Source organism: Coenobita brevimanus, chromosome 98 (genome assembly GCF_032717465.1).
Source record: "Coenobita brevimanus isolate Jiangsu-jjx chromosome 98, ASM3271746v2, whole genome shotgun sequence".
In the NCBI taxonomy this organism is placed as follows: Eukaryota; Metazoa; Arthropoda; class Malacostraca; order Decapoda; family Coenobitidae; genus Coenobita; species Coenobita brevimanus.
The window spans coordinates 26,825,732-26,840,851 of record NC_137051.1 but is presented as its reverse complement, the minus strand read 5'-3'; the positions used below and the strand labels follow the sequence as shown (position 1 = coordinate 26,840,851).

Here is a 15,120-nt window from a genome sequence, read left to right as displayed (position 1 = left end):
GTAATAATGTATCTAGCTAAATTCAGAAATTTCTCTGCTACACCTACAACACTGATTTAGGAGCGCAGGAGGCAACCGACAGTCTTCCCAGGTTCACAGTCACTCTGATCTTTCAGTAATCTTGAAAGATTTCAGAAGTTGAGTTGCATCAACCCATTTCAATTCAACCAGCTTTCTGGCTTTGGTGATTACCAGTACTTTTATTAGTGGCAGGAATCTTATGATTTATCAAGCCCAGTTAGCAAAAAGAGAGAGAGAGAGATAAACTGTGAATGAATAAATGGTGATGCGACCTCAAGGGAATATTCTCCTGCATTTGGTCTGATCAGCTGATAAGGTCAGGTGTGGGTAAGGGGATGGGTCCATTATCATGTGGCAGGGGTAAACAAGCTCTGCTGTCGGGTCCTGCTGTGGATGTCGCTGATTCCACTGTGCAACTGACCCTCGTGTGGTGAGGATCTGTCCCATCTCCCCTTGGGGCTAAGATATGAATAAATGCGTGTTTGGATGAGTAGATTGCAAATATGTCGTCCTGTTTTGGCAATCTCCCTTTCTTTGGGGAAAGCAGCCTAGGTATAGATATATAGACAATACCCTCCTGGGCTTCTAACATCATACCTTCCTTCCTTGAGCATTAACATTATCTTTAAACAAACATCACATCCCATCTCATACCCTCCTTCCTTAAGCATTAAAAATATACACACATCACATCACAGCTCACAATCCTCAGTCATTCAAGGTTGACTGAGACCCAAGCAGACACAGAGCTAAATTATGTGTCCTCTGTATCCACCTCTGGAGGTCAATGACATATTTCTTATTTTATTTTCACAGTCATCAGACAACTGTACACAACTTGAGAAAGGCTTCATTTAGTAGGTGGGTAAGGTGAGTAGTGGGATGTTTGACTAACCATCCTCATCCTTAACTGTATTCTAAGATGACTTGGAGCGGTGGCATCTCCGCTGTGGGTCTACCCCCTAGAAGCTATCAAAGAGAAGAGGAGGACAGCTTGGGGGCCAAACCACCACAAACCCCCCCGGTCCCAAGTACCTGGAAGTGGCTTTGGTCGCCTGGGCAAGTACCACATCTCTCAACACAACACATACAACAACACCATTTTTTCTACACCGAGAAATGGCTCCCCGGCGGTCATTTCTCGACAACTTCTAGCCGGGGACATTGAGAGCAATCCAGGACCCACCAACAAATACATATGTCCAACATGCTCAAAACCTATCATGTCGAGCCGACAGACAAGGGTTCATTTCAGTGCAATTCCTGCAAGAACTGGACCCATTACACCTACACAACACTTGCATTCAGAAAACATTACACAAACACCTGGACCTGCTCCATATGCTGCTTCCCCTCACCCACTAACCCCCCCAGCCCTACTCCTACTTTTCCCACACCTCCTCAGCCAAACCCACCAATCCTTCCCACACCATTCAATCCCCCAACCCCTCCCATTCCAACCCATCCTAATCCACCCCAACCCTTACCTCCATCACAACCTTCTCCTACCCCATCCCCTCAACCCTCTTCCTCAGTGTTGCAGCAACCAACACACATTGCACACACAACATAAACATCCTTCAGTTAAACATAGATGGCATAAACACCAAAAAACAAGAACTCACACAATTCATCAAACAACAAAACATACTCAGTGTCATCTTATAAGAAACAAAACTACACAAAGCACAGAAAACACCAGTATTTCATAACTTCACCACCATTCGACAAAACCGGGCCAACGGTTGTGGCGGTGGACTCATCACCCTGGTAAACAAATCCAAAAATTTTCAGTTATCAGTGCACACACACAGTCAGTTCTCCCCCCACATGACACCACAACAGAAATACAATCAATTTAAATACGCACTGGTAACAAATCACATATAACAATCGCCAACACATACATTCCCCCCCAGTCATCCCCCACAGTACCACACAATTACTCTCCACAAATACACCACATCACTAACATACCCAACATCATCCTGGATGGTGATTTCAATGCCAAGGCGTCGGCCTGGCATGTCAACAACCCTGACACAGACAAAGGGCTGGTAATGCAGATCCAGACAGATCATCTTTTCATACTGAACAATCTACATCAACATACCCATATTCCACTCCAAGCCCTCTTCCTCCCATCATCCCCAGACATCACCTGCTCCTCAAATCTCATCCCCACTACATCCTGGAGAGTGGTCAAAACCCTTGGTTCTGATCACCTCCCAATCATCATCACTACCAAAACCAGAATCACCCCAGCTGGCCACAGACATACATACACTAATTATAAGAGAGACAACTGGGAGGCCTTCACAACTTTTTTTTTCTTTTTTCTTTTTTTTTTATGCGAGGAAGAAGGAACCAAAGGCCATGAGCCTGCAGTAACAGTTCCCTCCAAGAGAAAAACAAAATACAATAGAGAGCCAAATTCAAGATCCGATCATTTTGAGATGCCTGGACACACTGCGTTTGAAAGACTGGAGATCATAGGCAGCAGGAAATAGACAGAGGGAGACAGTTCCAGAGCTGACCTGTTGCATAAATGAAAGACTGGGAGTAACGGTTAACTCTTGCATTAGAGAGCTGGACAGAAAAGGGATGAGAGTTTGCTAACCAGTACACCCATCACAAACATCAACACCGCTGTGCACACTTTCAATACAATTATACAAAATGCAGACAAAAGACAAAATCCCTAGAGACAACAGAGACACAACCTCAACTTCACACCAGAAATTCAAGGCCTCATCATTCAACGGGACACACTCCAACACCCCATACACAAGACACCGTACACCAAATACAAGAACTCAACACTCAAATAAACAATAAAATATCAGAACAGCAAACACTAAACTGGAATAATTATCTCCAAACACTTGACCACAAAACAAACACCAGTAAATTCTACAAAACACTAAATAGCACCACACTCTCCAACAGCAACACTACACAATCACATGCTGCCATCACAACAGACACCATACCTTTAAACAAACAACAAGAAAACACTCTCAACAATCACTTTTCATAAGTCAGCCATCTAAACCCCCATCGTGACGACTGACGTATCATCTGTCGTAAGAGACAGTTCCCCACAGACCCAGACTACACACCTTTCACTTACAACAAGACGAAGCACATCATTAGCAACCTTAAGCACTCATCTGCCTGTGGACCAGACAACATAAGCAACATTCACCTTAAACACCTTGACCACAAAGCATACAACCACTCACCAACATATCAAACTACGGCTACTCACACAACATAGTACCCAACATCTGGAAGCATGGCATTATCATCACTATCCCTAAACCCAAAAAAAGACCCCACGTTACCTTCCTCACACAGCCCCATCACACTCCTCTGCACCCCCTCTAAAGTCACTGAACGACTGGTACTACAACGAGTCACACCTCACATCCCCCTAGCCCAATCACAACATGGCTTTAGGCCACTACACTCCACAAACACCATTCTTTCAGACCTTACACAGAGAGTTTTTGATGGCATGAATTCAGCTAGGCCACCACACGGAACACTCCTAGTCACACTAAACATCAGCAAAGCTTTTGATGCCATCCCCCGCCACAACCTCACAAACAAAATACTCAACACAAACATGCACAATAACACAAAAAGATGGTTGGCAAACTACTTAGCACGCAGATGTGCACATGTAACATTTGTCGGTCAGTCTTCGAACATCACAAACTTCACAAATGGCATCCCCAAGGATCTGTTTTGTCCCCTACACTCTTTAACCTATACATGACCGACATACCCACACCCCACAGATACACACAGCTTCCTATGCACATGATATAACACACGTACACACCAAAATGCAAACACAGCTGCACACATCCTCCAACCTTACCTTAACACACTACACGAATGGCTCACCACAAACAGGCTCAAAATAGCCCCTGCCAAATCTACAGTGACCCATCTCACAAACTGGACAGCAGAGCGCAGTCAAATCCCACACCTCACCATAAACAACATTCCCCTACCACAAACACACACACACACACAAAATCCTTGGTGTAACATACAATACATCAATGTCATTTAAACAGCACATCACAAACATTAAAAATAAAATAACACCAAGACTCAATGCCTTGAGGTCACTTGCTCATACAACATTCGGACACAACAAAGAAACCATCACCACAGTATACAAACAATATATACGTTCAGTGATGAATTATGCAAGCCCTGCTTGGGATTCTTACCTCATTAAAACACATTACAACATTCTACAGACCATACAATACAAGGCCCTAAAAATAATCACAGGATGCACAGCTACTACACCCACAGACCACCTACATCAAGAAATCAAAGTAATCAAAGTCAAGGATCAACTAAACATGAGAGGCACCCAATTTCTTGCTGCAGCCTCCACAAACCCAGAACATCCACTACACTACATGGCAGCACATCCATACACACCAAGGAATATCAAAACAACACCCAGCACATGTTATCATACACAAATACTGTCATCTCTCCCCTCCCCCGCCTGCCTCAGACCAGCCTCCACAAGCATATCCAATTATCCATGCTCAAATCACTCGCCGCTCCATTCAGTCACTTAAAGACAACACACAGCTGCATGCACGGCCTCCTGATATCCACCCTCCTGGGCCCGTACTTATAAAACACTAAGACTGAGTCATAGGGCTAAAGTCTGTCCTAAATTCATAGGAGCGAGTCGTAAGTCCTTATGTTCGACTTAAACTGAGTCATAGCTTAAGACCCCTCCCGAGTGGGTATAGCGCTTCGGACGCGGCTTATGACTCGATCATAACAGTAAAGATGGCCGCCGCACCACAACAACAACAAATTCGCCAGCGTCAACCAAGACATTTTCGTGAAAGGAAAGATGTGCTTAACGAGCTAAGTGATGCAGAACTGGTCAAGAGATATCGTTTGGACCGTGCAGGCATAATTTTTGTGACCGATTTGGTGCGGGAGACACTAACAAGACCAACAGCAAGAAACAAGGCTTTAACCCCCTTCAGCACGTGTATGTTCTCAAGATACAACTGTGCCAGCTTATATGTGGCATCGGGGGTCCAATTTTGCTTTCTGGAACGTTTGCTTGTTACATTGTTGGAGTTCTCCATGCTTGGATAGCGGTGGCGGTGTTTGTTTACAGGGTGGTGTGGAGAGGCAACATGTCCTCGTCCACAACACAAAGTGGTAAATTAATAATTCCTCAAAAATGACATTAATCTGTTTACGTTACCCTGCAAACATTTAAGAAAATATCGTAGTAATTTCTGATTTTTTGTAGCATCTTTTCTCTGTTGTTTTCTTAGATTTTTCTTCATTTTTCGAAACTCTCAAGTGCTACGCAGCGCCAACCGCTAACTCAACAGCTTGTGACTTCGACCTAACAAAGTCTCGACTTAGTTATGGTGAGGTGCTCCCTAAGTCTCACATTTATGACTTTCACCTAACTATGATGTAGTTTTTATAAGTACGGGCCCTGAATCCTATCTCCCTCGTGAGGACAGGGTCCACCTGGCCAGGCTGAGATGTAGGCATCATCCAGCCCTCTTAAGTTACCAGAAGAGGCTGGATGACTCCGTCACTGATGCCTGTCCAAGATGTAACACAGCACCCCATACTTTTATTAAGCACATTATGGAAGATTGCATTGCACACAATCACCTACGCCAACAACACAACATACACTCCTTGAGAGCTCTGTGGGAAAGCCCAGTCTCAGCCATGGCATTCCTTAAGGGCTCTGGGCTGTTCAGCCAGACTGCCTAGGGAACAACTACTACTACTACTGTATTTTAAGACATGCTGAGAATACATGGGTACAGGTTCAATGAAAAGAACATGAATGCTGATTCCACTATGTTCACTTTTCAATGTAAAGCACATATTCTACAGGCTTTCAGCCTTCAGTGTTTATTTTTGCATATAAAAACCCTCTTCTCCATGTGGTACTATAATTTTTCTATGACTGTTTCTCATCATAATCAACAACACCTTTCTTCTCTTATATTTTACCAGTGAATAAATATAAGAGGGCGGAGGACTGCAAATGCCTGCCACCAACTCCCTTCTGCCTAGGCCCACAGGGAGTATGGAGCTATATTCTTGTCACCCAGCACTAAAAATGCTTTCCCGGGTTCCTGGAAACCATCTGGTTTGTCACTCAGTATACTGTAGATTCACCTGCAGACAGCAATACAGTACACTGGGGAGAAACAACCATTTCTACAACTATACAACAATAAAACTTCAAGCACTTACCTTATCACAGGGACCAAGATCAGATTTGGTGTTGGTAAATAGGTCATGAGGGCAGAATTTGACAAGGAAGTGCCGGCAGACCTGGAACATAAAAACAATAAAATGCTGTATTTTACGTGCAATGGAAGTCAATACAGTACTCAAATGATACCTTAAACTCTATTAACCATGAAATTTCCTCAAAGTTGATGAGCATAATCGGAAAGATATACTAATTAAGTTTAACATTCTCTGACATAGTAGCAAGCTCTGTGATGTTCTGGGAGTCTGTTGCAAAAGTAAATTCACATTCATTACAGAATTACACAGTACAGTGAGCTTATTCACACTGTGCATTTCCATAATGCCCTTCATACAGTACAGAGCATGCACTGCTGTTGGACGATTTAGTGTATATTATTAGTAGAATATACATAACACATGGTATGGGTCAAAATATGCCCCACTGTGGCATGTTCAGCCACTGCAAGTGCCCCTCCTTGTCACAGTGCACAGCATGTGACTGCTTAGAGGCCTACTGTGTACCTCCTTCTCCCTCACAACTAGTTGACCTACCTTCACAGTTCATGTTATGAACAATAAGGTGAATTATTCAACATGTTGTTTGGCTTCCTTAAACACGTTCAGTATGCTCCTGAGAAGCAGGATTTGCTAGTTGGGTAGAACTGGAAGGTTCTCAGTGATTCTCGTAGTTCGGTTACGAGTCAGAGTTGCCAATTAGCCTGCTATTTGGGAGTGGAGGTATTTAGTCTATCTATCTATCTATCTATTGCCAGACGCCTCAATCCCGTTTGGGGTGGCCACAAACAAATCGCCTCCAAGTCGCCCTGTCCCCCGCCATTTCACTGCCCTGCTCCCAACTCACACCCCCCTCTCTCATATACCTCTCCACCCCATCCCCCACCATTTCACTGCCCTGCTCCCAACTCACCCCCCCCTCTCTCAAATACCTCTCCACCCCATCCTTCCATCTCATCCTCGGCCTCCCCCTCCCTCTTCCCCCCTCCACCTCACTCACATACACTCTCTTCGTCAGTCTTTCACCCTCCATCCTCTCCACATGGCCAAACCACCTCAGTGTGTTCCTCATAACATTTCCTATCACATCCACATCAACACCACAACGCTCCTTTATATCCTCATTCGTCAGCCTGTCTCTCCATGTGACTACACAGGCTCCTCTTAAATAACTCATTTCCACTGCTCTCACTCTTGACTTGTGTCCTTCCAACAACGTCCAAGCTTCACTTCCGTACGTTAGAGTTGGTATCACAATACTGTCATGTAGTAACTTTTTCACTTCCATGCTCACTTCCCTGTTTCTTATCACTGCTTTCAAAGAACCAGCAACCTTTCTTCCCTGCTGTACCCTTTCAAGCACTTCAACCTCCAAACCTCCATCCTTACTCATCACACTACCCAAGTACTTAAACGTACTCACATTTTCCAATTCCTCACCATCCAACCTCGCTGTACATTCACTGACTTCACCTCTCTCAAAGACCATCACTTTACCCTTCCCTACATTCACCTTTAGATTCCGTTTCTTACACACTCTCTCAAACTCATCCACCAAGTCTTGCAGCTCCCCTTCGTCTTCACTCAACAACACAGTATCATCTGCAAACAACAGTACAGGGAGTTTCCAAACACTATCCTCTCTCACCAGGGCCACTCCAACATCCACTACCCTACCTTGAACCTCTTTTATTACTCCATCCATGTACAGATTGAACAACCATGGAGACATGACACATCCCTGTTTCAAACCAACTTTCAAAGAGAAAAATTCACTTAGTTCACCACCCACACGCACTGCAGCCTTGGCACCATCGTACATACTCTTCACATCATTCAACAACTTTCCATCTACTCCATATATTCTTAACACTTTCCACAATCCTTGTCTATCCACCCTGTCATACGCTTTCTCCAAATCCATGAAAGTCGCATACAACTTCTTTCCCTTCTCTAGAAACTTTTCCACTAATGATCTAAGAATGAATATCTGATCTACACAACCTCTTCCCTTCCTAAAGCCTCCCTGTTCTTCTCCAACTAATTTCTCTGTTCTTTCTCTAACTCAGTCAATAAGTATCATACCATACACTTTTCCTATTATACTAAGAAGACAAATGCCTCTATGATTACCACACACTTCTTTTTCCCCTTTTCCTTTGTACAAGGGAATAATTATACCTGACTTCCAATCCTCCGGGACTCTACCTTCCTCCCAGGCCAATCTGCACATCTTCCACATCCATTCTACTACTATCTCCCCCCCATAATTCAGCATTTCACCACACACTCCATCAATTCCTGGGGCTTTCCCCGATTTAACTTTCTTCTTTGCTTCCACAACTTCTATCCTACTGATTTCTTCCTGTCTTCTCACCTCCCTCCTTCTCCCAGCCATTCCCCAGCCACTTATACTCGCATTACTTCCATCCTCTATGTTCAACAATTCCTTAAAATGTTCTCTCCATCTGCTCACTTTTTCTCTCTTCTCCAATGGTAATCTACCATTTTTATCTTTCACTCCCCTGCTAACTTCACTTCCACCCTGTCTTACTCTTTTCACCTCTTTCCAGAACATTTTCTTACAGTCCCTCCACTTTACACTTAAATTCCTTCCAAATTCCTCATCCACTCTCTTCTTACTCTCTCTTACTAATCTTTTCACCTCTCTCTCTTTCTACATATAACTCTCTCTTCCGCCTCTCAACGTCTTCCACGCCCCTATTTCTCATCCATTCATTGTATGCTTTCTTCTTTTGTGTCAAACCCTGTCTCACCTCTTCAGTCAGAAAGACCTTACCAATTCATATTCCTTCACTTTACTTTATGCAATTTTCCGACTATTTTATTTTGTTCAGAAAAAGTACTGTATACAGTACTCCAGACATATTTGTAATAATATAAGTAGTGATGAGTTCACCAATACATGTGATGTACTGAGCTGGTAGGTAATATTTCGTATCATTTCAGCCATCCAGGAAGTGTTATCTGACCTGTAGGCCTACTGTGTCATTACACTTGTTTATATATATATATATTTCAGATTCAGGTATAGTACTATATTGATTGCAGTATTGTACAGCATACAGTACTCTCTCCAAACACAGTTGTAATACCATAAGTGGTGATGACAGTGTTCACCAATATATTTAAGGTACTGAGTAGGTAGGTTTTTTATTATTCGGCAAATCTAATTTCTCGGTATCATCCCAGTCCCATAGATGCTGAATAATGGGACAGGGTGGACGTGAAGTTAGCAGGGGAGTGAAAGATAAAAATGGTAGACTACTAGTGGAGAAGGGAGAAAAAGTGAGCAGATGGAGAGAACACTTTAAGGAATTGTTGAACATAGAGGATGGAAGTAATGCGAGTATAAGTGGTTGGGGAATGGCTGGGAGAAGGAGGGAGGTGAGAAGACAGGAAGAAATCAGTAGGATAGAAGTTGTGGAAGCAATGAAGAAAGTTAAATCGGGGAAAGCCCCAGGAATTCATGGAGTGTGTGGAGAGATAGTAGTAGAATGGATGTGGAAGATGTGCAGATTGGCCTGAGAGGAAGGTAGAGTCCCAGAGGATTGGAAGTCAGGTATAATTATTCCCTTGTACAAAGGAAAAGGGGAAAAAGAAGTGTGTGGTAATCATAGGGGCATTTGTCTTCTTAGTATAATAGGAAAAGTGTATGGTAGGATACTTATTGACTGAGTTAGAGAAAGAACAGAGAAATTAGTTGGAGAAGAACAGGGAGGCTTTAGAAAGGGAAGAGGTTGTGTAGATCAGATATTCATTCTTAGATCTTTAGTGGAAAAGTTTCTAGAGAAGGGAAAGAAGTTGTATGCGGCTTTCATGGATTTGGAGAAAGCATATGACAGGGTGGATAGACAAGGATTGTGGAAAGTGTTAAGAATATATGGAGTAGACGGAATGTTGTTGAATGCTGTGAAGAGTATGTATGATGGTGCGAAGGCTGCAGTCCATGTGGATGGTGAACTAAGTGAATTTTTCTCTTTGAAAGTTGGGTTGAAACAGAGATGTGTCATGTCGCCATGGTTGTTCAATCTGTATATGGATGGGGTAATAAAAGAGGTACAAGGTAGGGTGGTGGATGTTGGAGTGGCCCTGGTGAGAGAGGATAATGTTTGGAAACTCCCTGTACTGTTGTTTGCAGATGATACTGTGTTGTTGAGTGAAGACGAAGAGGAGCTGCAAGGTTTGGTGGATGAGTTTGAGAGAGTGTGTAAAAAACAGAATCTAAAGGTGAATGTAGGGAAGAGTAAAGTGATGGTCTCTGAGAGAGGTGAAGTCAGTGAATGTACAGTGAGGTTGGATGATGAGGAACTGGAAAATGTGAGTACGTTTAAGTACTTGGGGAGTGTGATGAGTAAGGATGGAGGTTTGGAGGGTGAAGTGCTTGAAAGGGTACAGCAGGGAAGAAAGGTTGCTGGTTCTTTGAAAGAAGTGATAAGAAACAGGGAAGTGAGCATGGAAGTGAAAAAGTTACTACATGACAGTATTGTGATACCAACTCTAACGTACGGAAGTGAAGCTTGGACGTTGTTGGAAGGACACAAGTCAAGAGTGAGAGCAGTGGAAATGAGTTATTTAAGAGGAGCCTGTGTAGTCACATGGAGAGACAGGCTGACGAATGAGGATACAAAGGAGCGTTGTGGTGTTGATGTGGATGTGATAGGAAGCGTTATGAGGAACACACTGAGGTGGTTTGGCCATGTGGAGAGGATGGAGGGTGAAAGACTGACGAAGAGAGTGTATGTGAGTGAGATGGAGGGGGGAAGAGGGAGGTGGAGGCCGAGGATGAGATGGAGGGATGGGGAGGAGAGGTACATGAGAGAGGGAGGGGGGTGAGTTGGGAGCAGGGCAGTGAAATGGAAATGGCGGGGGACAGGGTGACTTGGAGGCGATTTGTTTGTGGCCACCCCAAACGGGATTGAGGCGTCTGGCAATAGGTAGATAGATAGAGAGAGATATACATATGTATATACAGTGGAATTTTGAATTTTGATGGGCATGGGTGCCTAAAAATCACCGCAAAAAGCAAATCATCAAAATTTAAACTGAACTTCTTATGGGAAAAATTAGTTTTGGTTTGAGGCGTCCAAACCTAACTGCATAAAATCATGATTCTTTGCCCACACCCTCAGTAAACTTTATGAACTATTATTGTGGTCACGTAACTGTAGATTTCCACTGTATTGTCAACTGTCAGCAACTGTATATCACCTTGTCAGTAAGTGTATACTTGGTGTATTTCTGCCCTTTCCTGTATTGCCATTTCTCCTTTGGCTGCGAAGATTTAGAGATGCCAGGCTACTCTCGTCCATTACCAGCTACCTGAAGAACCACTCTTGCTTACCATCTTGAAACATAAGTTGCGACGAAAATACAAAGAAAATACATGCAACTAAATTGCAGCGAAATGCACGTCCACACGTGGAAGGTACAGGCTGAAAGTGCGGCGCTTGGCTGTAGAGGGCTGGCACGACAGTCGCAAGATGGCTGCCGACAACAGAAGATCACCTCTCACACGGTTTGTTGTTGATGGCGCCTACTCCTGTCCGGGAGATTTTGAAACAAGATGCCTTTTTTCTTTTTTTCTGTCTCTATTGTTCATTTCTATGTTCCTACTTATATTCATAATTATGTCTTTTCATTTCAGTATTCTGCCTACTGTATTTGCTACCACCTGTAATTCATTTTGTTTTAGTATTTCTATTATTGATTCTCTTCCTTTAATTTCTCGTTATAGGTGCAACTAATAAATAATATCCAAAGCCTACGTGACTGAACATAGACTCTGATGGATCCCCCTGAAATATGGTTATTAAAGTTTTGATTAATTGATCTATCTATCTATCTATATACCTAAGCTGCTTCCCCCAAGGAAAGGGAGGTAGCCGAGACAGGACGACACACTCCCCATTTACTCATCCATTCAAACACATTCATTCGCATCTTAGCCCCAAAGGGGAGAACGGACAGATCCTCACCACACCACACCGCACAAGGGTCAACTGCGCAATGCAATCAGTGACATCCGCAGTAGGGCCCAACAGCAGAGCTGGTTTACCCCTGCCACATTATAACAGACCCATCCACTTACCCGCACCTGACCTGAAAGCGATCAGACCAAATGTGGGAGAATATCCCCTCAGGGCTGTGTCATCACTTATTCATTCACAATTTCTCTCCATTTATTTCTGTCAAGCACAGCCACTCTTCCTTGCTCAACAGACATCCCTCTCGCATCCAGCGCTCTCTTCACACTGTCCATCCATCCTATTCGTGGTCTTCCTCTCAGCCTTACACCTCTCACATCAGATCTAGTTATCTTTTTCAACAATCGCTCATTATCCATTCTCTCCATATGGCCAAACCATCGCAACACCCTCTGCTCAACTCTACCAGCTATCTCCCGAACAACTCCAGTTCTTCTTCGCACTTCATCATTTCGCACTTGATCCATACGCGTCACTCCACACATACTCCTCAGACATCTCATTTCCATTACATTCAAACTTTTCCTCTCTGCTACACCCATATCCCATGTTTCAGCCCCATATAACGCAGTCAGTACCACATCACCCTCATACAGCCTTCTCTTTACATCCATTCTAAGCAAACGACATCTAAACACTTTTTTCATTCCTACCAGCACCTTTCCTACTTCATTTATTCTAAACTTCACTTCTGCATCTATTCTTCCATCCACAGCAACATGTGACCCTAGATATTTAAAACACACTGCCTCCTCAAGCAACTCGCCATTCAAAACTATATTCATCCCCCTACCATCTACCAACCTCGTACACTTCATCACTTTACTCTTATTCTCATTTACTTTCAATTTCTTCCTTTCACACACCCTTCCAAACTCCTCTACCAACTGTCTCAATCTCTCCTCTGAATCAGCCACCAGTGCAGTATCATCTGCAAACAGCAGTTGCTTCAGATTCCACTCTCCACCATCAACATTCACCAGACTCAGACCTCCACCTAAAACTCTTGCATTCACCTTCCTTACAACACCATCCATATAAATATTAAACAACCATGGCGACATCACACATCCCTGTCGCAGCCCCACTCTCATGGGAAACCAATCACTCACAGCATTTCCCACTCTTACACACGCTCTACTATTTACATAAAAACTTTTCACCCCTTTTAGTAACCTACCATTAAGTCCAAACAATCTTAAAACAGTCCACAAAGCCTCCCTATCAATTCCATCATACGCTTTCTCTAAATCCATAAATGCCCAAAACACATCCTTACCCTTCGCTAAATACTTTTCACACACTAGTCTCACAGCAAACACCCGATCCACGCATCCCCTCCCTCTCCTAAAGCCACACTGCTCATCACCAATCACTCCCTCTGTACCCTCTCTAACCCTCATAATTAACACTCTACCATACACCTTACCTACAACACTCAACAGACTTATACCCCTAAAGCTAGTACATTCATACTTATCACCCTTGCCTTTATACAACAGGACCACACAAGCACTTGCCCAGTCAATTGGCACCATACCTTTCACAAAGCACACATTCAACAATCTTACTAACCAATCAACAATAGTCACTCCACCACCCTTCAGGCATTCCACAGCACACCCATCCATACCTGCAGCTTTCCCTGTTTTCATCTCCTTTACTGCCTTCTCCACTTCCTCCTTCATGATCAAAGAATCATTCAACTCTCCCAACACGTTTATTCCTTGCACCCTTCCATCCGCCACAATCTCAGCCACCCTTTCCTCCTCTACATTTAACGATCTTTCAAAATACTCTGCCCATCTCTTCCCTGCTGTATCCATCTCAATTAACATCCTTCCATCCTCTGCTTTTACTCGTTCTTCCTTCCCAGACTCTCCCTTTCGCACCCTTTTCACCTCCTTCCAAAACATTTTCTTATTCTGTTGAAAATTCTCTGTCAGCCGCCTACCCCATCTCTCATCTGCTGCCACTTTAGCATCACGCACAGCCCTTCTTGCCCTATTCCTCTTTTCCTTATACCTTTCATATAACATCTCATCCTTCCTCTGCAGCCACACTTCATATACACGTCTCTTCTCAGCCACAGCCGTGCTTACTTCCTCGCACCACCATACACTTCCTTTTCTTACACCACCACCCACACGTCTCACACCACACACCTCTTCTGCATGCCCCACCACAGCACTCTTAAACAACTGCCATTCCTCCTCCACACTGCCATTTTCCCGATCTTTCACTGCGTTCCACTCATCTTTCAATTTCTCCTGATACTCTATCTTTTTCTCTCTTTTATCCAACTCACTTTCAAAACCTCCCTGCCACACCTAACCCTCCTAGCTCTCACCCATCTCTTACTTACTCTTAACTTTCCCTCCATCAGGTAGTGGTCAGACATACCTCCACCCTCCCCTCTCAGAACACTCACATCCAACAATCTTCCTATTACAGGTTATCCCTTAATTCACGCGAACTTTTTTCACGCGATTTCGGTTATCCACGAATTTTTCGTACAATAATTAAAACAAAATTATAGTATTCAAATAAGTAATTTCAATATACAAGAGAAATAAATAAAATATAAAAAATGCCTACCTGCCGCCCGTGTGCACACATATATGTACATGTGTGTGGGAGCCTGGGAGGTCAGTCTACCACGCACCACACAGTCAGTTTGAATCCGACGGTCGAACCATGCATGACTTGAAAATCGTTATTTGTGGCTTATTTTTCTGCCTTCCAGTAATTGCTTGCCTTGTCTGCCAACATGGGGCAT

At 43.6% G+C, this 15,120-nt stretch overlaps 1 protein-coding gene across 3 annotated transcripts in view; it reads right to left on the bottom strand.

Moving 5' to 3' along the window:
* The window catches only part of LOC145414012 (luc7-like protein 3), a 198,705-nt gene that overhangs the window by 157,045 nt on the left and 26,540 nt on the right, over positions 1–15,120 (bottom strand). For all 3 annotated transcript variants that reach the window (XR_013899815.1, XM_080283580.1, XM_080283581.1), the window contains exon 2: positions 6,316–6,396. Coding sequence is in view for 2 of the 3 variants with exons in the window: in XM_080283580.1 (XP_080139706.1) it covers positions 6,316–6,396 (81 nt within the window). In the remaining variant the exon portion in view is untranslated. The remainder of the gene's footprint in view (positions 1–6,315; positions 6,397–15,120) is intronic.